The 25,076-nt window shown below is 47.5% G+C and overlaps 1 protein-coding gene across 7 annotated transcripts in view; it reads left to right on the top strand.

Annotated features, from left to right (window-relative positions):
- Positions 1-25,076, top strand: part of SMARCA4 (SWI/SNF related BAF chromatin remodeling complex subunit ATPase 4) — an 89,262-nt gene that overhangs the window by 35,156 nt on the left and 29,030 nt on the right. For all 7 annotated transcript variants that reach the window (XM_079770480.1, XM_079770479.1, XM_079770484.1 and 4 more), the window contains 13 exons: positions 2,498-2,628; positions 2,790-2,847; positions 7,003-7,124; positions 7,483-7,633; positions 8,985-9,148; positions 14,265-14,331; positions 15,209-15,319; positions 16,894-17,136; positions 19,077-19,190; positions 20,066-20,173; positions 21,265-21,351; positions 22,146-22,192; positions 23,281-23,447. In XM_079770480.1, coding sequence (XP_079626606.1) covers positions 2,498-2,628; positions 2,790-2,847; positions 7,003-7,124; positions 7,483-7,633; positions 8,985-9,148; positions 14,265-14,331; positions 15,209-15,319; positions 16,894-17,136; positions 19,077-19,190; positions 20,066-20,173; positions 21,265-21,351; positions 22,146-22,192; positions 23,281-23,447 — 1,570 coding nt within the window. The remainder of the gene's footprint in view (positions 1-2,497; positions 2,629-2,789; positions 2,848-7,002; positions 7,125-7,482; positions 7,634-8,984; positions 9,149-14,264; positions 14,332-15,208; positions 15,320-16,893; positions 17,137-19,076; positions 19,191-20,065; positions 20,174-21,264; positions 21,352-22,145; positions 22,193-23,280; positions 23,448-25,076) is intronic.

Genomic DNA, 25,076 nt, shown 5'->3' with positions numbered 1-25,076 from the left:
TTGTATAAATGTACCATCGCTTGTTTATCCACTCATCTACTGGTGGGCACTTGGGCTGTTTCCAGATCTTAGCTATTGTAAATAACTCTGCTATGAACATAGGGGTGCATATATTCTTTCTGATTGGTGTTTTGGGGTTCTTAGGATATATTCCCAGAAGTAAGGTTGCTGGGTCAAATGGCAGATCCATTTTTAATTTACCCTATTCTTTCTAACCTCTCTAAAATGTAATACTTCCTATAGAAAAAATTTAAATGATAACATGAAAAGTAGAAGCCTAGGTATGCATACTGATTCCTGGTGACATCTTCTCTATTCTTCCTGAAATCATTATACTTTTATCCTCTTTGTTTTATTTTGGGACTATTTGGGTCAATTTAGACATTAGCTAGACTTTTCCCACTTAGACAAATATCTTGTGCCACTTTCCATATCACATCATTAGTTCTATTTTCATTTTATTGTGTTGACATGTTAGAATCTGTTTCATCATTCAGACTGATAGCTCTTTAGGTTGCTTCCCATTTGTAGCTGTTACAAAGATCCTGCACTGAGCAACTCTTTACCTCCTCTTCAATTGGTGACTATTTCCGTTGCCTTTTTTCCTATTGCACGCATTGTTGTAGTGAGCCTCCTTATGTATCACCTTTTGATACTGTCTTAGTCAGCTTGGGCTGCAACAAAACACCATAGCATTATAGCCTGGGTGGCTTAAATAACAAACATTTATGTTCTCACAGTTATGGAGGCTGCAAATCCAAGATCAGGGTGCAGCAAGGTGGTTCGTGGTAAGGGCTCTCTTCCTGGCCTGTTTTGTAACAGAAGCATCATTCAGTGGCTGTGAATTGTCCTTATTCCCAGCCAGTGGTTCTCAGCATTGGCTGTACATCTGAATCATCTGGGAAACTTTTCTTTTCTTTTTTTTATTGTCTAAAGTTTTACATATGGCTCCTGTTTCCCCAGTTGACATTTCCACCCCGGGCAAGCCCCAGTGTCTGTGTCATCTGGGAAACTTTCATAAAATCCTAGAGCAGTTGAATCAGATTTTTTGGGTGGGCAGGTGCAGGCATCACCACTATTAAACGCTTCCAAGGAACATTCAGGGGTGAAAGTCACCAATTGAGGGTTTGTGCCTCCGGAGTTGGTGTCACCCCTTCCCCACCATGGTGGGCCACTTTGAGGGTGAGGTTGTATTATGCACAGAGACTAATCTCTCTCTACTGTATGGATGGTGTTGGTAGTGCAGAACTTTGGAGGGAGGGAGGGAGGGAGGGAGGGAGGGAGGGAGGGAGGGAGGGATATAGGTTCCTGGAAGATGCTGCTAATAAACAAAATTTAACTGAGTACATTTGAAGATCTAATTGGTTTTATCCGATGATTTATGAATTGGGTAGGTAGCATCTCATCTAGCAAACAGAGAGCTATCCTGAGCTGTTATACAAGATGTAAGGTAACGAGGATGGATCAAGAAAGTCAGCAAAAGAAAAATGAAAATTTATTGGAATAAAGTAAGAGTTCAGGTGATGACAGCTTCTCATTGGTTTAGCTGGGTTTCAATTGGCTAGGCTTGTTGCAGTATAAGAGATAAGCCTTTCTCCTGCTGTGGTAGTACAGTAGATGCACTTCCTGTTTGGGAGTGCAACGTAGGCCTCTTCCTGTTGGGATCTGTAATTGACTTCCTGTTTGGGGTAATTGATTTAGAGTGATAGGACATGAGAGCTTCTCTACAGGCCTTCATGATGCCAGTTTTAGTTTAGTTTAATTGTGTCCAATTTAGTTGACCCAGTTTTTTGTTTATTAATTTTCACAATGCAAACAAAGGTTTCAACTAAGAACTTCATCCTTATTCTGAAGTCTTCAGGAAATTTGAAGGGGGAAATGTTCATCCAAAGTTGATATCTCAGAATGAGAAATCAAAGAATTTCCTATGTGTTGCTAAGAGGAAGTTAGTTGTTTTATTTTTCAAATATTCCAATTAGCTATTTAACAACAGCAACAAAAATGAGGATCCTTGATGAAGCAACAAACATATTACAAATGGAAAAAAAATAAAGGGCCAGAAGAATGTGAATAGTACAGTCATTTGTGTAAAAATGGGGAGAAACCAGTTCTAGTTTCTTATGCATGGAATTGATCTGTAAGGATGCATGAAAAACTGACACTGGTGGGCATCTATGAAGAGAGAAACTGCCAGGCTGAGGGGTAGGGGATGGGGAGAATCCACACTCTACACTCTTGAATTTTAAACTATATGACTCTATTACCTTTTTGGAAATAAAAACATGTATCAGTTATCTCAAAGAAACTGCATCAATGGATTATACTTTTTCCTGAATTATTGATTTGTAGGAAACCCATTTTCACAACCACTGGCCATGGTTGTGTGCCATTTTTTGGTTGTAGACTTGTCAGGGCACTTCCCAGTTGGCCATGGTTAGTGAACATCTGAGGCATGGTCACCACAGAACCTAAAGTCACACATGTGACTCTTTTTCAGCCTCTGGACGAGACCAGCCAAATGAGTGACCTGCCTGTGAAAGTGATCCATGTGGAGAGTGGGAAGATCCTCACAGGCACGGATGCCCCTAAAGCAGGGCAGCTGGAGGCCTGGCTTGAGATGAACCCGGGGTGAGTTGGGCCTTGAATTCCAGATGCAGCCAGGATCCTGAATCAGCTGGCTGGCAGCTGGCAGTGATTTTGCTTGATTTGGAAACAAGCCAGTTTGCTAAGGTAAATGAATTATGCTGGTTTGGGGAAGATTTATATTAAAACACTAATATTTTTTCTAGGTATGAAGTAGCTCCAAGATCTGATAGTGAAGAAAGTGGCTCAGAAGAAGAGGAGGAGGTAAGAGTCCATTTCCTTCTGTCAAGGCCCTTGGTGCTCTGTAGTGGTGACCTGTCTCCCTTGTGTGTCAGTCACCCTTGCATGCTGTGACTCTCCCACTCCGCTTGGGCATCATGTGGGACAAGAGATGGGCAGAGGGTAGCCAAGGCCTCAGTCCTGATGAAAAGTTGGTGCTTTAGAGCTGTGCTGTCCAGTACAGTAGCCTCTAGCCACACATGACTTTTATTTTTAAATTAAATTAATCAAATTAAGTAGAATTTAAAACTCACATTCTTGGTCATATTAGCCGCTTTTCAAATGCTCAACAGCCTTCTACACACAAAAAATAATCACTATAAAGTTGTGAGCATTAAATCATGTGCATGTTTACTTATTATAATCTCTTCATTGGCAATACTATACATGGTTACATTTTTATGCATATTCTTTATTATTTTTTTAAAATATATTTTTATTGATTTCAGAGAGGAAAGGAGAGGGGGAGAGAGATAGAAACATCAATGATGAAAGAGGATTATTGATTGGCTGCCTCCTGCATGCCTCCTTCTGGGGATTGAGCCCACAACTCGGGCATGTGCCCTGACTGGGAATTGAACCCGGGACCTCTTGGTCCATGAGATAATGCTCAATCCACTGAGCCATCACAGCCGGCTTATGCATAGTCTTTAAATCACTTAATTATTCCATGCTAAAGTGACTTCTAGATTTTCCCTGGTTGACAAAGCTCTGATTAAAAGCCTGCTCCTCTCTCTGTTATGAATCTCCTCCTTGGGAAGGATAACTCAGAGGAAGCTAGGATGCGGTTTCTGTAGGCAGTGTTCCTTTCACACAGTTAGCATCCAGCAGGGTGATCTTCACTCCCCCTTCAGCTGGGTTGAGAGGATCTTAAAAGGCTTTCAAGTAACGTTTTAAAATATTGATCTGGTTGCCTATGAACTTGCTAAACTCATATTGTTATTTCTGATAGTTTTGTTGTTATTGTAGATTAGAGGTCCAGTGCACAAAATTCATGCACTCGAGGGGGTCCCTCAGCCTGCCCTGCACCCTCTTACAGTCTGGGAGCCCTTGGGGGATATCTGACTGCCGCGGAGGCCGGAGAGGCTCCCGCCACCACCACTGCGCTTGCCAGTCGTGAGCCTGGCTTCTGGTTGAGCAGCACTCCCCCTTTGGGAGTGCACTGACCACCAGGGGGCAGCTCTTTTTCCGATTTTAGGGGTAATGCATTTCGTCTGTCACTGCTTTTTGGTATTAGCTGTAGGTTTTTTGTACATGCTCTTTATCAGGTTGAGTAAATTATCTTTTAATCCTAGTTTATTGAAAGTTTTTATAATTCTGTCTATAGTTGATTGGTTTTTTTCTCTGTTCCTTACTAGTATGCTTTATTATATAAATTAATTTTTGGATATTAAACCAAACTTGCATTCCTGGAATAAGTTCTACTTTGTCCTGATGTGCAATCTTTTCTATATATCATAGTGTTGCTAATATTTTGTTGAGGATTTTTTAGTATAGTTTTCTCGTGATATCTTTGTGTGGCTTTGATATTAGGTTAACATTGGCCTTCTAGATGGGCTTAGAAAATGTTCCCTTCTTCTCTACTTTCTGGAAGAGTTTGAGAAGAAATGTATTAATCTTAAAATATTTGATAGAATTCTCCTGTTAAGCCATCTGGGACTGGCCTTTTCATTGTGAGAAGATTTTTAGTTACTAATTCAATTAGCTATCAGATTTTATTTAGATTTGTCTACTTCTTGAGTCAGTTTTAATAGTTTGTATCTTTCTAGGAGTTTCATCTTAGTTATTTGTAGGTAAAGGGTTACTTATAATAGTTCCTTATTATCATATTTAAAAATACACACACACACACATCATATTTAAAAATACACACACACACACACACACACACACACACACACACATATATATACACTAGAGGCCTGGTGCACGAAATTCGTACATGGGGGGTATGTGTCCCTCAGCCCAGCCTGCACCCTCTAATCTGGGACCCCTCACAATCCAGGACTGCTGGCTCCCAACTGCTCGCCTGCCTGCCTTCCTGATTGCCCCTAACCACTTCTGCCTGCCAGCCTGATTACCCCCTAACCACTCCCCTGCCAGCCTGATTGATGCCTAACTGCTCCCCTGCCAACTCGATTGCCATTAACTGCCCTCTCCTGTCAGCCAGTCACCCCTAACTGCCCTCCCCTGCCAGCCTGGTCCCCCCCAACTGCCCTCCCCTGCCGGCCTGGTCCCCCCCTCCAACTGCCCTCCCCTGCAGGCCTGGTCCCCCCCCAACTGCCCTCCCCTTCCGACCCGGTCACCCCTAATTGCCCTCCCCTGGCAGCCTCATCGCCCCTAACTGCTCTCCCCTGCTGGTCTGGTCCCCCCCGCAACTGCCCTCCCCTGCAGGCCTGGGTCCCCCCAAACTGCCCTCCCTTGCAGGCCTGGTCCCCCCAAACTGCCCTCCCTTGCAGGCCTGGAACCCCCCCCCAACTGCTCTTTCCTGCAGGCCCGGTCGCCCCCAACTTCCCTCCTCTGCCAGCCTGGTCACCCCTAACTGCCCTCCCCTGCAGGCTTGATTGCCCCCAACTGCCCTCCCTTACAGGCCTGGTCCCCCCCAACTGCTCTCCCCTGCAGGTCTGGGTCCCCCCCAACTGCCCTTCCCTGCAGGCCCGGTCGCCCCCAACTTTCCTCCCCCAACTTACCTCTCCTGCAGGCCTGGTCCCCCCCCAACTGCCCTCCCCTGCAGGCCTGGTCTCCCCCAATTGCCCTCCCCTGCAGGCCTGGGTCCCCCACAACTGCCTTCCCCTGCAGGCCATCTTGTGGTGGCCATCTTGTGTGCACATGGGGGCTGCCATCTTTGACCACATGAGGGCGGCCATCTTGTGTGTTGGAGTGACAGTCAATTAGCATATCACTCTTTTATTAGATAGGATGTGTGTGTGTGTGTGTGTGTGTGTGTGTGTGTGTGTGTGTACATACACACACACACATATTATTTCAGAGAGGAAAGGAGATGGAGAAAGATAGAAACATCAATGATGAGAGAAAAATCATTGATCGGCTGCCTCCTGCACGCCCCCTAATGGGGATCGAGTCTGAAACCTGGGCATGTATCCTGACCCAGGGAATCGAAACATGACCTCCTGGTTCATAGGTTGATGCTCAACCACTGAGCCACACTGGCTGGGCTGAAGTCTCTTTTAGAAGAGAGAATTTGTCTACAACCTCACTCAGACTTAGCCAAAAGTCTCACCCCAATATTAATTTCAGATATGGTGATATCAGTTAGGGTAAATCTGTACCAGTTATGATTTTTTTTTTGGCCCAAAATGTGCTGTTATCACCTGTTTAATATTCCAAATGATCTATAAAATAATTTTGCATACCCCGAAAGAAATCCCACTAGATTTTGGAATTTTTAGCAGATTAATTGGATTTTTAGTTTTTTTAGTTTTATAGCAGTTCCATTATACATGAAAATAATTACTGGGACTTTGTGTCACTTATATAGAAATACAGGGATGGTTTACTACCAGGAAATACATACATTCGTGTATTTTATTAATATGTCATGCAAAACCCTTTTATCATCTCAGTAAATGCTGAAAAATCACTTTCATGAAACACAACACTTAATTTACAGGTTTATTGAAAACCTCTTACTAAATTAGGATGCCTGTTATCACCAGTATTATTTGACATATTTTAGGCATTTTAGCCATATCGATAAACCTAGAAATAAATCAAGAGCAACAAATATTGAAAATTGTCTATTAAATGTTTTATATTGAGAAACTCTAAGAGATTACAGTGAAAATCTGCTTGAATAGGTTGGACAAGGAATAAATGTGTAGTATACATTGTATAATGGGGGCAGGGGACATGAAGAATCTATTGTTAGTAAACAAAAGTATAAAGTACCCTCAGATAGCCTTAAAAAGAAGTGTCTGAACTCTGTGCTGGGAAAACTAAAAATAATATGCTGAGCAATTAAAAGAAGATGCAAAGAGGAGGCGTGACACATTCCAGGATAAGGAGTAGGTGTGAGGGTTGTAAAAACTTTGGTTGCTTCCAAAAGTGTGTTCTCCCCTGGAATCCCTGTGCCTGTCCCTGTGGGGTGTCTTGAGCTGATGCAGTCTTTTCTCTTGGTAGGAGGAGGAGGAGGAGCAGCCGCAGCCAGCACAGCCTCCCACCCTGCCTGTGGAGGAGAAGAAGAAGATTCCAGATCCAGACAGTGATGACGTCTCTGAGGTGGACGCTCGACACATCATTGAGTAAGGCATCCCTACACACACTCCTACTCCACCAGCTTCCTTCACGGGGGTCCGGGCAGGACGTAAGCTTCCCAGCTTCTCCCTGGATGGTGCTTACTATTGTCTAGCTGGAAGCCACTGTGAGACCACAAATGGGAGTTCAGTCTTAGTGCCTGTCTCCCTCCCCCCGCCCCTCTTACTCTTCCCCGGATTAGTATTTGCTGCCTTGCCTGTCCTTAGACTTTCCAGTTACTTTTCTTATCTTAGGCTTGAGTAACAGGTCCTCAGACAGAAAGGGCTGCTCCAGAGTCTTGTGTCAGAAGTACATTGTTACAAATAGAAATGTGTGTCCTTACTCAGTGATTCTGTTCACTTACAGGAATGCCAAGCAAGATGTTGATGATGAGTACGGTGTGTCCCAGGCCCTTGCTCGTGGCCTGCAGTCCTATTATGCCGTGGCTCATGCTGTCACCGAGAGAGTGGATAAGCAGTCAGCACTTATGGTCAACGGCGTCCTCAAACAGTACCAGGTGAGGCAGGAGGGGGCTGTACCTACATAGCAGTCTTGACACATAGGTTCCCAGCTTGTGGGAGGCTGCTGAAGACGGGTAGACTCAAGTTCACATTCTACTCCTTGTCTCTGGGTACCTCACTCTTTCTCGCTAAGCCTCAGTTTCCCCTTCTGTGAAGTAGAAGCATGATCTGTTGGGTCAGCCACCAGGAGGAAATGAAACGGTGCAATATATTAGTATTTGCTGTGTGCTTGATCTGTGCAGGGCAGGATAGCAGCGTGTTTTACGCTGTTAGCTTCTGAATCCCCAACAACTCTGAAATAGGCACTATCATCCTCCACACTTTACAGGATTAGGGGTGTGTGCAACTGAGGAACAGAAAGGTGCAGTGATTTCTCAAACTTAAAGCTTGGGAGTGGTCAAACCAGAACCGGACCCAGGTTTAGACACAAGTCCATGTTCCCTGATGCTCTGTGCAGTATAGGACAGCGAGGAGTGATGGCATAAATGTCTGGAGCTGGCAGCCCGGGACCTAGCCTTTCCTTCTGTGGAGGTGACGTGACACTGGCACTAAAGTTCTTTGTCAGGCCCCTCCTGGCAGACAAGGATTACAGCTGCCATAGTAGACATTTCTTTTTCTATGGCCCCAAATCCCAAACTCATTTATAAGCTCCCAAGAGGTAGCTGGTTTACATTTAATCAAAGATTTTCTGTTTGGTTGTGGCCCTTATACTCCAACTTTTCTTGAAAGAACTCTCACTGCCTCCATTCCAGTATTGAGTTCCAAAGAGGCAAAGCCAATGACCAGTGACATTTCCAGTGGCCAGAAGTTACTTCCTTAATCTGTTTAGGAACCTTTCCAGATTTTCCTTTATAACATATTCCATTTGAAAACGGTCTTCTCTAACGGTTCCTATATGCAGAAACCTTGCAAGCTTTGGAAAGCTCTCAGTTAATCTTGACATGCTAGTTAGGTGGTCATTGGCCGTATGGTGGATTTATCAGCATGTTCCCCTGAAACCCTAATGATCTACCAAATTGAGTGTCACATGGTTGTGGGCAGGTTTGTCCCAGTGTACCACATGGCTTGGTGGCAGGCAGTGGCAGACGGACCTTGTAACTTTAGTTCAAATTTCATCTGAAAAATAAGTTTTGTATACTGTACATATATTATTAACACAGCAACCCTATGATTTCATAGGAATGATTGCTGAGGATGAGGCTAAGGAAAAAAGGAGTGGGGTGATGGAGAGCAAAACACTAAATAAAGATGGATGTGGGCAGTTCGTGGCTAGGGCTGAACTTGTTCCTGTTTGTGCTCGAATCTCTAAAGTGTGGGCTTCAGTGTTGGCTGCCTCTCTCCTTGCAGATCAAGGGCTTGGAGTGGCTGGTGTCCCTATACAACAACAACCTGAATGGCATCCTGGCCGATGAGATGGGCCTGGGAAAGACCATCCAGACCATTGCACTCATCACGTACCTCATGGAGCACAAGCGCATCAATGGGCCCTTTCTCATCATTGTACCTCTCTCGTAAGTGCACCCAACCCTGGAGGTCCAGGAGTGTCCAGTGCAAGTAACCCCACTGCCCCGCTTCTGTGACACCCCAGCCTTCATTCATACATTGGTGTGTGAGTTTACTGGGTCTTTTCTAATAAAGTACCACAGCCTTATGGCTTAAACAACAGGTGTTATTTTCCGGGAGGCCGAAAGTCTGAGAACAAAGCATTAGCAGAGTTGGTTTCTCCTGGGGCCTCTCTCTTAGCCTTGTAGGTGGTCATCTTCTCCCTATGTCCTCACATAGTCTTCCGTCTGTGTTGTCTATATCCTAATTTCCTCTACTTATAAGGATACCAATCATTGGGTTAGGGCCCATCCTAATGACCTTATTTTAACTTCATTACCTCTTTGGAAACCCTTTCTCCAAATACAGTCACATTCTGAGGTTTTGGGGTTGAGGATTTCAACATAGGGATATTAGAGTGACACAACTCAGCCCATAACAGCCTGCCTGTGGTTCAAGGGCAAGATAGGAAAGGGGCAGGTGACTGTGTTAATTCATTGTCTGAATTGGGGCAGCTCTCACTGGATCTTAAGGTTCTCTTCAAGCCCACAACCAGCAAATTCCATACAAGGGTTGTGAGTCACAGGACCTGAGGATCCTCATGTTAGAAGATTATAGTGGAGCCATTTGAGCAAACACTGTTTCCACCCCCTACTGGTGACCCTGGAGCCCTGTCAGTCCCATCCCAGCCCTGGTGATACAGATGCTCAGGTGTAATGGGACCTGGGTACCCAGACAGCATCCTGAGGAGGTTCTCACCACCCCTATGCGCCACTGGCCTCCTCCTCCTTGCAGACACCTCTCTGGGTCCGTGATTCCATCAGCCACTCTGGGCAGACCTCTTTTCAACTCAGCCTGGGTCACAAAATGTCTCAACTCCCCCAGCATGTTTGCAAAACTCCCAGGGCCCCCTCTCATTGACCCAGCTCCAGTCACATGTCAGGCACCAGTCCAATTACAGGCCTGGGGTATTGTCTGCTCTGATGTTGCCAGGCCTATGTGTATACGTGGCCTAGCCCTGGATGGAGGGGAACCTCCTTAACTTCGGTCCAGCACTAAGTGGGGACCATGTCATCCTCGGATCAGTGGATGAAGGGAAGAATGGGAAGCTGAGTGCTAATGTCTTCCTTCCTTTAAGAAGGCCAGGCCTTCAAAGGTCACGCACTCATGGGTGGCTATCTCAGAACCCCACAAGAATTTAACTTGGAGAAATTTATTTCTTCTTTTTGCCTTCCCTTCCACGTGGTGGTATAAAATAGGCTACCTTGGCAGTCTTTGTAGAGATGACTCTTTGCAGTGTGGGAGGATGTCCCAGGCTAGCAGATGGCCTTGCCTCCTCCTCCCTTGTGGTCAGACCCAACTTGCTTCTCAGCTTCCCACTGCACTAGCCTGTGCAATGTCTCCCAGCCCCGCAGTGGCTGAAGTCCCCTCTGTTTGTTTCCCCGAGGTGTAACTTCATCTTCACACAGCTTTCTTCAATGTGCTATTCTGCAGCCTGGGTTGTTTATTTTTACCTTCTCATTTTAAAATTATTTCAAAATTGTAATAATTGCAAAATTATTGTGAAGAATTCCTATACATCTGACCTTCCAAATCTTACACCAGGACAGTTAACACCATGAAGGAAACAATGACTTAATACTATTAATGAATCTAGAGACCTTATTCAAATGTCTATTTCCCCATATAACCTTTTTCTGGTCCTGAATCCCACTTTGCATTTTGTTGTCACATATCTGTGACAGTTTGCTACTCCGTCTTCATCCTTCATGATCTTGCCACTTGAATCCTGGTCAAGCTATTCCTCAGATTGTGTGTGATGTGCCTATTTCTGAAATTCTGGCAAGAATTCCCCAAGAGGGATGCCTTGCTCTTTTTGGGACCTCATGTCAGGAGGCACAAGAGGAAGGTAACTTTGATCTTCGTTATGTGGTGCCTGCCAGTTTTCCCCTCCCGTTGTAAACCTAAGAGTGTTCCTTTGTAATTCATAAGTATTATGTGGGAAGGTACTTAGAAACCATATGATATCCTATTTGTCATCATACTTTCCCAGTAATTTTAGCATCTATCAGTTGAGTCTCACCTGAAGTGATTATTACTGTGCGAGGTACCAAATAGTGGATTTCTCTTTCCAACACAGTGGGCTCTATCATTATAGGAGTCCAGAATGGACACTATCATTTTTATTTTGTTCCTTAAATTGTCCCTGATTTGGCCTGGGGAAGACCCTTCCAGTTGGTTTTAACACGTCCCCATCATCATTGTATTGTGGTTGGTGTTTACTTCAGAATGCTTTTATTTATTTATTTATTTATTTATTTATTTATTTATTTATATTTAAAAACATTTTTATTGATTTCAGAGAGGAAGAGAGAGGGAGAGAGAGATAGAAACATCAATGATGAGAGAGAATCATGGATTGGCAGCCTCCTTCACACCCCCTATTGGGGATCAAGCCCACACTCCAGGCATGTGCCCCCGACCAGAATCGAACGCAGGACCCTTCAGTCCACAGGCTGACGCTCTATCCACTGAGCCCAATCGGCTAGGGCCAGAATGCTTTTAGACGTATGAAAAAGATGTGAAGATACTAAAGAGAGCTCCCAGATACCTTCCCCCAGTTTTCCCTGGTGCTGATAACATCTTACATGGCCGTGTTACATTTGACGCAACTCAGGAACCAGCCTGTCACGCTACTATTCACTAAACCCCAGACGTTTATTTGTATTTCACTAGTTCTCCCCCAATGTCTGGTTTCTAATTCCAGGATCCTAGATTACCTTTAGTCATCACTTCTCCTTAGCCTTCCCTGGTCTTTGACTGTTTCTCAGATTTTCCATATTCTTGATGACCTTGATGGTTTTAAGGAGAACTGCTCAGGTGTTTTGTAGGGTTCCCTCAGTCTGGATCTGTCTGGTGATTTTTCTCAAGCTTACATGGGACAGAAGATCATAAGGTAGTTACTGTCAACATGACTTTTCACTGTTGATGTTGACCTTGATCACCTGGCTGAGGTAGTGTTTGTGAGGTGTCTGCTGTGAAGTTTCTCTTTTTTCTCCCTTCCATACTTTATTCTTTAAGATCACTCCGCTCGTCCCAGAAACAAGAGGTGGGCAGTTAAGCTCCACCTCCTTGAGAGGGGAACAGATACATAAATTATTTGGAATTCGTCTGTACAGAATATTTCTCTCTTCTTTCCCAATTGTTAATTTATTTAATCATTTCTATCAAGTATGGACTCATGCATATTTTTTTTAATATTTTGGGTTATACTCCAGTGCTAGTTTACTTTGTTGCTCAAATTATTCCAGCTATGGCCATAGGGAGGAGCTCTTTCAGTTGGCTACTCTGTCCCTTTGACATGCCCCCATCACTGTGATGTTTTGAGCACTTGGCCTTTTTGGCACCCAAAAGTGCTCCAAGCTCAGCATGTACATTTTCTACCCAGGCCTAGAACCAGCCTGGTTTATCTTATTAGAGAATGGAATTGGAAGCCAAGACCTGGATGTAGGAGGGCTTCTTGCTTCTGGGGTGTCCACACTTCTAGGCCCTCTCAGCGGGCAGCACTAGGAAATACGTATATGTGTACTAAGCCTCACATGCACATACCTAATATCATAACATAGATAACAGTGTCTGGTCATCGGTATCTCTATTAAAGCTAAACATATTCATACTGTGGTCTCCAATTCTCAGTGAGGACCATATGGTTCATTCTAGGGTTTTCTCTTCATTTATTTGTTCATTTCCAGTATACATATACAGTACTTTCAGAAGAGTTAGCCCATGCAAACCAACTTTACCACCTAGAGTATTGTGTTCAGATCCACTTCCTTTCATCTCTAGGCTTATAGTTTCCAGTTAAAACACCTTTCTCCAAGGTTATTTAAGTCGGCTTCATTCCCCCCTTCCCTTCAGTGAAGTTTTGCCATGTGTTGATCTTCAGACAAGGGTCCAGTCTGTCAAATTTCATCTCTGAGCCAGAAGAGCTACCTGTGCCCCAGAGAATGTTTTTAGACTTTGAGCATTCAGCTGTCCCAGCCACTGGTTGGGATGTGCAACTTTCCACCATGCATTTGCTTGTCCTGCCTCCCTCTTGTTTTAAAAAATATATTTTTATTGATTTCAGAGAGGAAGGGAGAGAGAGAGATAGAAACCTCAGTGATGAGAGTGAATTATTGATTGGCTGCCTCCTACATGCCCCACACTGGGGATCAAGCCCACAACCCGGTCATATGCCCTGACCAGGAATCGAACCATGATCTCCTGGTTCATAGGTCGACGCTCAATCACTGAGCTATGCCAACCAGGTTCCATCTTCATTGTTTGCCGTACTGGGCAGGAGCCCTCAGTGGCTGTCATTTTTATTTCATTTAGAAGCCTGTCAAGTTTATTTATTTATTTTTATTCATTTCAGAGAGGAAGGGAGAGGGAGGGAGAGAGAGATAGAAATATCAATAATGAGAGAGGAACATTGATAGGCTGCCTCCTGCACGCCCCCTACTGGGGATTGAGCCTGCAACCCAGGCATGTGCCCTTGACCGGAATCTACCCTTCAGTCTGCAGGCCAACACTCTACCCACTGAGCCAAACTGGCTAAGGCTGTCATTTTTATTTTGAAGTGGCATAAAGATACAGGTGGTGTCTCCCATACTCCCAGGTTCCATAGCATGATCTCTAGCGTGTTTCTGAACCTGAAACGAAGCACCATAAGTCTGTGCGTTTTTCTTGGCAACAGGTTTATAGAATATAGCTTATTCTCACAGATGGTTGTGACCCATAGTGATGACAGAGAACTGGTCTCTAAGGTCCAACTTCTGGGTTCAGCCTTCTCTTGCCGACCAACTCTAGTCCAGGCTGACCCAGGCTTCTCACTGTCCCTGTACCCGTCGCCACACTTATGTGTCCCTGATCCTTCCTCCCAGGGCACCTTCCCTCACTTGCCCCCATTGGAGACGATCAGTTACCCTGCCAGCTCTGAGTGCCACGACCACACTGGCCTCACTTCCCAGTGGACATGGGTATGAACAGTGAGCTATTGTTGCCTGAACTAGAACCTGACTGTTCCTTCCTTGTTTCCGTTAGAACGCTGTCAAACTGGGCTTACGAATTTGACAAGTGGGCTCCCTCCGTGGTGAAGGTGTCCTACAAGGTATGTCACAGCCTATGGAGTGGACATAGGTGAGAGCAGGGTAGGAGAGTAAGGAATACAGATAAGTGAATAGGGAAGTCAGCTTGCATTAATAATGAGGAGTATGTGTGCATTTTCCTATGTTATACACTTGGGATCATGGTGTTAATGCAGGTTTGGGGTCACTTGTTTTTTTGGGGGGGTAATGTTTATTTTTTATCAGTTCACCCTATGAAGTGGGGACTTGTACTTGTTTTCCTGGTGGGGAAACTGAGGTAGACAGGGCTTCATGCAGCCACTTAGTTTCAGAGCCAGGTTATGCCTGGTCACCGGGCTCCCGGGACCAGGCTTTTCACCCTGTGCTGTGAGGCTCTCTGCTCATGCTGGAGAGAGGGGTCTTGGCAGAAGGGACAGCATGTGTGGAGAAAACTTGGTACATTTGAGGAGTTAAAAGTATTTCTGGCAAAAGCTTATGGGACCCAGTGGAAATCAATCTGTGTGGAATGTGAACCTGAAGAACACTGGGGTTCTGGTCATATGGTTCAGGAGTTTGGACCTGGGAGCGGGACTGGGCAGGTTTGCTAATTGCAAATAAGCTGGAGCTTCTGTCAGGAAATGATCTCGGTGGCCAGTGCTCGAGTGGGAGGTTTTAAGGAGGATGCCCTGGTGTTCAGCTTGGAAACCTGAGGGGAGACCCAGGAAGAGAGGGGGAGCTGATTTGCCACTGGGACTCAGGCAGATGGTGGTGCAGACAGCAAGCCTCCCAGAGAACCCACAAGCCTTTCTCCGCTCCCTGCATTTGGCACTCAGCACATTGCGGTTGGAGGACAGGAGCCAGCAGCTCACCTAATTCTCCTCCCCTGGAGGCTGATGTGTGCATGTCTTCTCTTCTTCACAGGGCTCTCCAGCAGCCAGACGGGCTTTCGTCCCCCAGCTCCGGAGTGGCAAGTTCAATGTCTTGCTAACGACGTACGAGTACATCATTAAAGACAAGCACATCCTTGCGAAGGTAGCGTGTCCTCGTAAAACACCAGCCCTAGGCGCTCAGTGCTATCAGGGAGCATGTGATCCGGCCTGATCCAGGATTGTTATGAGTGTGTCACACTTACCATCTTCTCAAAGCCCCTTGCAAGTAATTTTTCACTGATTCCCCTACACATGTGTATAAAGATAGCTGCTGTGTATATGCAAGGTCCCTGTCAAGGTGACCTTGGGTTTGCTTCTCTGTTCCAGGCTAGCCTGGGATTAGATCCAGATATGGGGTCGCCTACATAGCACATGCACTAGCTTCTCCTGGGGCTTTTGCCCAAAGAGTCTGGTCACACAAGATGCCTCCTGACCCACCTGTCTTTCTGCAGTGTCCTGATAGGGCCATGGAGAAGCCAACCTTGTCTTTACCTGTCTCTAGCGACCTTAGCCCCCCCCTCCCTGGTGACTGTGCCTTCCCCAGCATAGCCATGCAAAACCAGCCCATGATGCTCTCTGAGGCCCTGTGTGGCCCGTCAGCCTTGGGCTGCTGGGCTGGCAAATTCAGTGGGGGCTGTACAGGCTTCTTAGCTGACGTAGTTGTGAAGGTGGCTCTAGTTAGGCCATACTGAATTACTGAGAACATAGTGATATAAAAAAGACACCATCCCTTGTTTCCTGGTTTGAGGAGGGGTCGAGGCTGAAGATGATGCATCTGGTCTCACCACTAACCATTCAGTAGATGAAGTAAAGGGTAGAGTGGTGACATACCCAAGATGGAGATGTTTACAAGTTACCACACCTCAGGGACTTGGTCAGAATGATGATAGCTTAATAGACATCTCTGAGCCTACAGATGAGGAGAGTGAGGCCTAGAGAGCAAATGTACATTGTGTGGTCACCCTCTGACTCAGTACAAAGTTATCTGTGCTTACCTGACAGCAGCTTTAATTAGCAAACACTCTGCAACGGGGTTTCCTCGTGGGAGAAGGCTGTTGTGTCCTTACGCCAGCCAGATCTGCCTCTGACATACTCTGCGTCACTCAGGCCTCACTCACTGTGTCCCCAAGAGGCTAAAGTACAGGACGGCCACACACTGATATAGTCAATGTCTAGCCCCTATCCATCAGATGTGTAGCCACAGACAGGTTTTAGAGCACAGCCCCAGCCCCCAGGCTCATACTCAGAATCTGCCTTCTCTCTCTACCTTTAAAGGCACATTGGAAAATGTACTCATTACCTCACCGTGTCCCCTGTAGATGCACCCCTCCCCCCATTGGACTCCTCTGATCAGTGAGGGGAGGTGCTGTTTGACAATTTTTCTGTGCTACATACTAGCATATGTAATTTTGGGAGGGAAACTAGACTACTTTTCTACAACTTGCTTTGTTCATCCAACAGTTCACGGGCATGTCTCCTTGTCTGTCCGTGCTTACCGCATGCTTTATAGAGGCATGTTGTGTGTCTTTCTCTCGGTGAGCTGGCTCCTCGTCAGGGGACATTGTCATGCCCACGTTCTCCACCTCAACAAGCTCTTCTACATGGAGCCCTCTTGCCTAATGGCTGTGAGAGCAGCCCTCCAGCCTCTCCTCTAAACGCCTGCTCTTGGGCCTGCAGATCCGCTGGAAGTACATGATCGTGGATGAAGGCCACCGCATGAAGAACCACCACTGCAAGCTGACGCAGGTCCTCAACACGCACTATGTGGCTCCCCGCCGCCTTCTGCTGACAGGCACGCCGCTGCAGAACAAGCTCCCTGAGCTCTGGGCACTCCTCAATTTCCTGCTGCCCACCATCTTCAAGAGCTGCAGCACCTTTGAGCAGTGGTTCAATGCGCCCTTTGCCATGACTGGAGAAAAGGTGGGTGTGTGCGGCCAGCCATGTGGTGGTGAGATGGGGCAGGGAACTGTGGTCGTGGGCCATCCTCTGAGGAGCTGGGTGTGCATTGAGTGCCCATCACAACGGGCTGGGACTGTGGTAGGTGTCAGGGTCCTAGAGAAGAGCAGTGATTGAGGAGGTTAACTCTGGGGAGATACTTGGGGCTCCTTTGACCCTGTGCCCCAGACACAGAGAGGGCACAGTGAGGAATATGGCCTTGAGGGAGTTGTGGGGCCAGAGCAAGGGTGTGAAGGGGCAACTGGAGGGCCCGAGGGGCCTGTTAGTCCCTTTAAGGATTTTAGGTTTTACCCTAAGGGCAGTGAGAAGCCCAAAAGTTTTTAGTCACAGGAGTAATGTCATATTCTGTGTATTTCATTTTTAAAAAAATTTTATTGATTTCAGAGAGGAAGAGAGAGATAGAATCATCAATGATGAGAGAGAATCATTGATCGGCTGCCTCCTGCACACACACACACACACACACACACACACACACACCACTGCGGGGGACCAGCCCGCAACCCAGGCATGTGCCCCCGACCAGAATCGAACCTGGGACCCTTCAGTCCACAGGCCAGTGTTCTATCAACTGAGCCAAACCAGCTAGGGCTGTGTATTACATTTTTAAAGCGCTCTGTGGCCTGTGGATCTCAAGGCCTAAATGGCCATGGGTGGCATTGGCAGACTGAAAACCAGACTGTGGCATGTGGGCTGAAAGGGGCTAGGTCCTCATCACTTGATGAACTCCTTAAGCAGACTTCAGAATGAGCTGCTATGCTATTGGGGTTTAAACTGTGTTTGTGGGCCAGCTGCATTTCTGTTGAAGGCAGTTAAGCCTCCAGAGCCTGACAACTGAGGAAGTAGGTACAACTGCAGCGGGTAATGAGCGTCACTGCCCTCTAGTCCCGATTATGAGGTTTTCCTTAGACAGGTGCAGGACAGCTGGGGCCACCACACCATGTGTGCAGAGGGGCCTCTGCCAGCATCATCTGGGAGGTACCCCCTCCTTGACACCAGCTTAGGCTGAAGCCATTCTGAAGGAGAAATAGACCTTTCCAAGAGTCACAGGACCCCTATTCAATAACTGAGAAGCAGATGCTCTAGTTTCATTTATTTTCAAGTTGAGTAAAAGCTTTGCCAAGAGATTTTTTTAGGAGGCCCACAGAAGGAAAGTTCAGGTGTTACTTTATTTATAACTTTTTTTTTTTTGGTAAAGTATGTCATTTGTTGTTTTAATTTATTTTAGAGAAAGGAATGGAAAGAGAGACAGACACGCATATGTGACACACACGCACGCACACACATACGCACATACATATACACACACATAAATCGATCAACGGGATCAAACCTACAACCTGGGCATGTGCCCTGACCAGGAATTGAACCTGCCACCCTTTGGTGTACAGGATGATGCTCCAACCCAGTCATACCTGCCAGGGCTTATTCTTCACTTTTAAAAAAATTTTAAAAATTAACTTTTTACCAGAGTAGCAGTCACCCTGGGAGAGCAGTATTTCTTTCCCTCCATCCCATCCCAGCTGAAATGAGAGTGGATATGGGGCTCCCAGTGGTAGAGCCCTCCATGAGAATCATCTGGTTTACACCAAATACTCTATGAATGTGGCCCCCATCGTGCCATTTAGCTTTCATTTAGATGTGCTGGCGGGGAAGCAGCACTGTATGCTGCTGTGTTGCTCTTTATACGACCTGTGGAATGTGGTGCCCTGGGGTCCTTGGTTCCACCTCCTGGCATTTCTAGGGAAGGGCTCAGATCCTTCCTGTTTTCCAAAAGAAAAGGGTTTCTTGCCAAACCCCCTAAAACAGAAGGCAGTCTGAAAAGGCAGGGCAGGGCACAGGGTGACTACAGATGCCCCCACTTTGGAAGTAACGCTTAGTTGACATTTCTCATGGCATGCCAGGTGGACTTAAACGAGGAGGAGACCATCCTCATCATTCGTCGCCTCCACAAAGTGCTACGGCCCTTCCTGCTCCGGCGGCTCAAGAAGGAGGTTGAAGCTCAGTTGCCTGAAAAGGTACCATGAGGATTTTAAGTAGAAGAAACCACAGTGCAGGGCTTCCCTAGGGTGGGCCTGGCCAGGCGGCTTTCCTGTCGTCCCTGCCTATGGTCTCATGGTCCTGGCCTTGCCCTGTCATTCCGAAGTAAATCCATCCCAGGGACGGCAGTTCACCCCCTCTAGATCACTAACGTGGAAGGCGGGGGTGGTAGGTTAGAGTACAGAATCCCACCTGTTGTCAGTAGGTCAGATGCTTGGGCAGGTCCTGCCCAACTATGTCACAAGCTCAGCTTAGAGACCATGGGCTCTCAGGGCTGCTTCCCAATCTTGAAATGGCTCTGAATTCTTGCTCAGGGAACCAGTACCACAGTGGTTCCCTAGGGCTCCCTTTCCCCCGGCAAGGCTGGGGGTTCCTGGCCACAGTTACCCCTCTAGTCATACTTGGAGAGGCCTTTGGAAGGTGGCCACATGTGTCCCCAACAGAGAGGCAGCCCATCTTTTTCCCCAGAGTTCCAAGGGCTGGCTCTTACTAGGCTGCTGTGAGCCACATGCCCATCTCTCCACTGCCCAGGTGTCTGTGGAGCTATCACTGACCGGGCCTGAAGCTGGAATCAGTCTTTTTCTTGCTGGAACCTTGAGCACTGAGAGTGGGAAAGAAAGGGAGAGAAGCAGATGCCGTAGGGGCAAGAGCAGTCCAGGACTCCCCCTCCATGTTTCTCTGTCCTGGTGCATCACTTCCCTCATGTCCCCAGCTGTTGGGGCCCTTTCACCATCACCCCTGTGTGCCTTGATTAGAGCACACATCCCAGGGCCCAGGAGATAGATACGCTCAGGTGGGGGATTAGGCTCAGGACCCCTGGACCCCCACTGATGGCGCTGTGTGTCCCTCACAGGTGGAGTACGTCATCAAGTGCGACATGTCTGCTCTGCAACGTGTGTTGTACCGGCACATGCAGGCCAAGGGGGTGTTGCTGACTGATGGCTCTGAGAAGGACAAGAAGGTTTGTCCAAGCTCCGCTTCCCCACCTAAGTGTCCAAGGCGGGTGGGTTCGGGGCAGCCAGGTGTGTGTGGTTGAGCACACTGTAACCTGCAGGTCTTCCACCTTCTTGGAGCTTATTGTTGTGGTCTAGGCCCCATGAAGTGGTGATCCCGAGAGCATTGCAGAGCTATTGTTTAAGTCGTGGCTGGTGTGAACGGGTCAGTCAGTAAGGCTGCAGGAGCAGAGGCTCATGGACCAATTCTGGGGCACACTTAGGGCCCCAAGAGCCTCCCAAGTCAGATGTTGTCTGGTGTCCTTTTTGTTTAGGAAATGTTAGCCACCATGGGTGTGACAGTGGCAGCACTGGGCCCAGCACTGATTCTCGCAGAATTAGAATGTTTTAGTGAGCCCCACCTTCCCAGCTGGGAAAAAGCTGCCCCAACAGCCATGAACACTTAGCCCTTTCACCTTTTTAGCAAGTGACATTGGGCAGGGTGTGGTGTTACAGTGGAGAGGAGTGGGGCTGGGCTGGCTGCTGACTTCTGGGATTTCTCTGAGGTCCCAGTGCCCCGCTACCCCATCCTTCACCTGAACTGAAATTATCATCCCAGGTCTCTTGATTCCACACCCAGTACCTCAAGCTTAGTCCTACCTCCCCATTTCCTCCTCGAGATGTTTTGTTAGGGCCCTTTTTTACCTGAGCTGTGGCAGCAGCATGTTTACTGGTTTACTTCTGTCCCACGGCATCCACTTACTCCTGAACCCTTCACGCTGTAGCCAGCAATCTTCCTAGGTCATGACCCATCTGGCTGCAGCCCCCAGAGACTTGCCACAATGCCCACAATGAAGCTGGCTTCAAAAAGTGTTAGTGATTCAGCCTTAGCTCTGTCACTCTTACTTCCCTTCATCCCCAGTGCGCAGGTAGTCTCTGCTCCCCTCAGAGCTGGTTTCAAGCCTCTGAACTTCCACAGGATCCAGTTCTTCACTCCTCATTTCTCTGCCATAAGCCATACCTGCCCCTAAAGCTTCTCCTTCCACAATCCTCTTTCCACCACCCATCCCACCCCACCCTGGGACAAGACCCGATGTGGGACTCTTTTCTTCCTCTGCAGGGCAAAGGCGGCACCAAGACCCTGATGAACACCATCATGCAGCTGAGGAAGATCTGCAACCACCCGTACATGTTCCAGCACATCGAGGTGAGGCCCCCCCACCCCCCACCCCCGTTTCCCGGCCCCGGTGCTGCCCTGAGCACCCATAGGCAGGGCTAGATTGCTTATCCCTGATAACTTAAAAAAAAAAAAAGTTTATAATATTTTAAATAGACAATGCCTATACATTTTTCTCTGTTGGTTTGCTATTTGCAAGTGCTTATGGGAAAGAAAACTGTGATAGAAAGTCCTTGAAAGCCCACCCTATGATAACCACAAATTATTAGAAAACTCCTCTCTGGGTCATTTTTCACCGTGTGGGGTCACACTGCCTCTGTTCATTGATGCACTAGCATTTCCCACTCAGTGACATGTGGGGCCATCCTGGGTCATTGCATCGACTCAGAGCAGCTTTCCTCTTCAGGAAGTCTCCGGGTCATAACATCTTGGGCCACGGTGCCCTTTAAGAATTTGGATTCTTGCTTCTGAAAAGCACACACATATATGTTCATGTTTTGGCATAATGTTTCAGGGTTGTTGGAATACCCCTGGTGCCCCTAGGATTCTGTTTCCGCAATCCCAGGATGGTCTCCGGTGCACACTTGCCTTTTGTGCTCATTTTGGTGGTTGAGGGTTATATCATGATTTCCTTTCCTTCATTGGAAAAACACGGGGAAAGGGACACACATGGGTGGGATAGAACAGCTGCAGTTGACATCTGTGGCTTCAGAACCACTGTGGGCAGGCACTGAGCACTGGTGTGAGGGGTCAGAGGCATGGTGCTGGGCACTTTTCTGCCTGTCTCCTAAACCCCCATGGAATTGTCTCTCATTCCATTGCAGGAGTCCTTTTCCGAGCACCTGGGATTTACCGGTGGCATCGTCCAAGGGTGAGAAGCTTCCCTGCTGTATGGGGTGGGCAGGCGGGCCATGTGATGGTGTTTCTCACATATTTTGTTGGTCCTGTTGCTAGTGTTACATTGGTTTGGTTTCAAAGGCATTAAGTTCATGACAAAAAGTTTAGAAAATGTAGACAAATTCAACGAAGAAAATAGAAATCCTCCACATGAGAGTTGCCCACCATTAATCCCAAGAGGCAGAATTCCTAAGGTTGACCTGGTTTCTAGGCCCCACTCTGCCACCTCCCTCAAGGCTCTGTGAACGTTACCAACTTGCTTCACCGCTCTGAGCCTTAACTCTGTCTGCCAACAGGGAGATGCTCCATATGGTGTGCTGCCCACCTTGCCATGGGTGTGCTTTCCCTGGCATTGTTTATAAAGCGCAACTCAGGCTTCATTAAGCCCATGGTGTTTGACGTGGAAGCTGCATCTAGATTTCACCATTGCCAGCAGCCTTGCTAACACCATCATTTCTCTGGGATACTAAGCCACTTCCAAGAGTAGAGGCACTACATCAGAAAGTAAAACGTTCTTCTAAGGTGTCTTTTTTTTATTCCCAATTGCTTAATGAGGTCCCACAGATGTGGGTTTGAGTCCTGGCTCAGGCACTGCAGCAACCGTGTTACGCTGTCCCCAGCTTCAGTTTCCACATCTGTAAACCGGAACTAGACTGCAGTGACTGAGAGGAACTGCAGTGACCATTAGCCCTGTGTGTGGCTCAGTGTGGGCACTCTACAGCGTAAGCTATGGCTTCTGGTTCTTTAGCAAAATGGAGACGTTGCATAGTTACTAATAGCGTCTCTTCTCACAAGTATCCAAGTTGGATGATGATTACATGGTCACTCTTGGCCAAGAATGGCCTGAGTGTATTTTATTTGGGTTAAAATGGCTTTGCTGAATCTTCTTGGGGGTAGGGGATCTGCATGGGAAGTCACGTGTGTGCTCTTACCCCTGATGACCAGCCCATGTAGGTTGGTTCTGTTCAGCCTGGAGACGGGACTGTGCCTCCTTCTTTGCCCACCTACTATGTGCTGTTGTTAACATTGTGTGTATTCTTCCCTCCTCCCTCCGTTCACCAGGCTGGACCTGTACCGAGCCTCAGGGAAATTCGAGCTCCTCGATAGAATTTTGCCCAAACTTCGTGCCACCAACCATAAAGTGCTACTCTTCTGTCAGATGACCTCCCTCATGACGATCATGGAAGATTATTTTGCGTATCGCGGCTTTAAATACCTCAGGCTCGATGGTGAGTCTGACCGAGAGAGACATTTGTTAAGGGATCTCATTATCCACTGCTAGCAGAGCTTCTGGCCAGTGTGCCCTCCCTTGCAAGGCAGGATGAGGTCCGAGCCTCTAGGTGTCCCAGCAGGAGTGAGTGCAGCAGCACGCTCAGTCACACAGGCTCTCAGGGCTGCAGGGAGGGCTGTGTTCTCCTGCTGTGAGCACAGCTGAGCCAGAGTTCAGGTGATGCTGGAGGGGCTTTCCTGGGCTCTTGGTGCCTTTCTCCTTGGCATCCTCTGCAGGTGCCCTTCTGCCTGTGCAGTGTCCCCAACAGAGTTCCAGGGGCTGGCCCTCATTAGGCTGCTGTGAGCCACATGCCCATCTCCACTGCCCAGGTGTCTGTGCCACTGTCACTGATCAGGCCTGAAGCTGGAACCAGGCTTGTTCCTGCTGAAACCTTGAGCACTGAGTGGGAAAGAGAGGAGGGAACTGGATGCTGCAGGGGTAAGAGTAGCAAGACCCTGGGAACTGCTTGGCTGTGACCCTGCACTCTCATAGGGAGGCCTGCGTTCCTGCCTTTACCCCACCACACGGGAGCCTGGGGCAGGAGTGGGCTGAGTGAGATGCTGACAACATGCAGGACCTGTGATGTGACATGTCAACTGGCCAGGGAGGCCCTAGAGGGAGTCCCCATCCTCTGTCAGATGGCGAGAATGAACGGTGTTCATGAGGAAAATGAACTTGAGTGCCATTGGGGTGAACATGGTTAAGACAGCTTCTTCGTTCCCCGCACAACCCAGAATCTTTATCTAAGCCTATTGCCAAGTCCATCTCCATGGCCTGATGCCCCAGACCTCTGTGTTCCTGTGTTGTCTTTCACTCTGCATCTTGTGGTTTCACAGACCACGGACTGGTGGTTGCTGGGCTGATTATCGGTCCCAGAACCTGCCCTGAATCTTGCCTTCCTCAGCCCGTTCTTGGAATTTTGTCCAGGGCAACCTTTAAAAACACAAATCTGATCATGGGTCTCACCTTCCTCTTCTCTCTGTGCCTTGGCCTTTCCAGCTGCTCCATCCTTAGGGAGGGCCCATTCTTTTTATTGTCACCATCCCAACCCTCCAGAGGACAGGCTGTACAGTATTTGGAAAGCATGTTTTCACCCACCCCAGTGCCCGTCCACCTCCCCCTTTTCCCGCCTTTCTTCCATGACGAGAGTTATTTCCATAAGGATGAGGATTTTGTGGGTTAAGAATGATTCATCCCTATTACTTCTCATGGACACTGCCAAACAGATAGAAACTCTAGTAAAGTATGGAGGAAGGGGGCTCAGTGACACATTGTATAAAAATAGAACCTTCCACCATCAGAGTGGTAAGAGCAAGGGTGCAGGTCAGGCACCTGGGGAGGTGGCCCCTCCTGGGCCTGCCCCTGCCCCACTTGAGGCTCAGCCCCTCCTCAGATCTGTTGCATGTGTGGGCACATCTGAAGGCCAGGCTCTAGAGGGCAGCAGGCCTTCGCACTGTTCATTGGGACCTGTAGGTGAGTGGCAGGAAGTGTTTAATTTTTGTTTCATCACCAAAAATGACTCCTGAATTTGCCAAGGCACCTCTGCTCTGAGCTGGCAGCAACAGCAATGTGAGTACTTACACGCCTC

Source organism: Cnephaeus nilssonii (genome assembly GCF_951640355.1).
Source record: "Cnephaeus nilssonii genome assembly, chromosome: 5".
In the NCBI taxonomy this organism is placed as follows: Eukaryota; Metazoa; Chordata; class Mammalia; order Chiroptera; family Vespertilionidae; genus Cnephaeus; species Cnephaeus nilssonii.
This window is presented reverse-complemented; position numbering and strand designations above follow the sequence as displayed.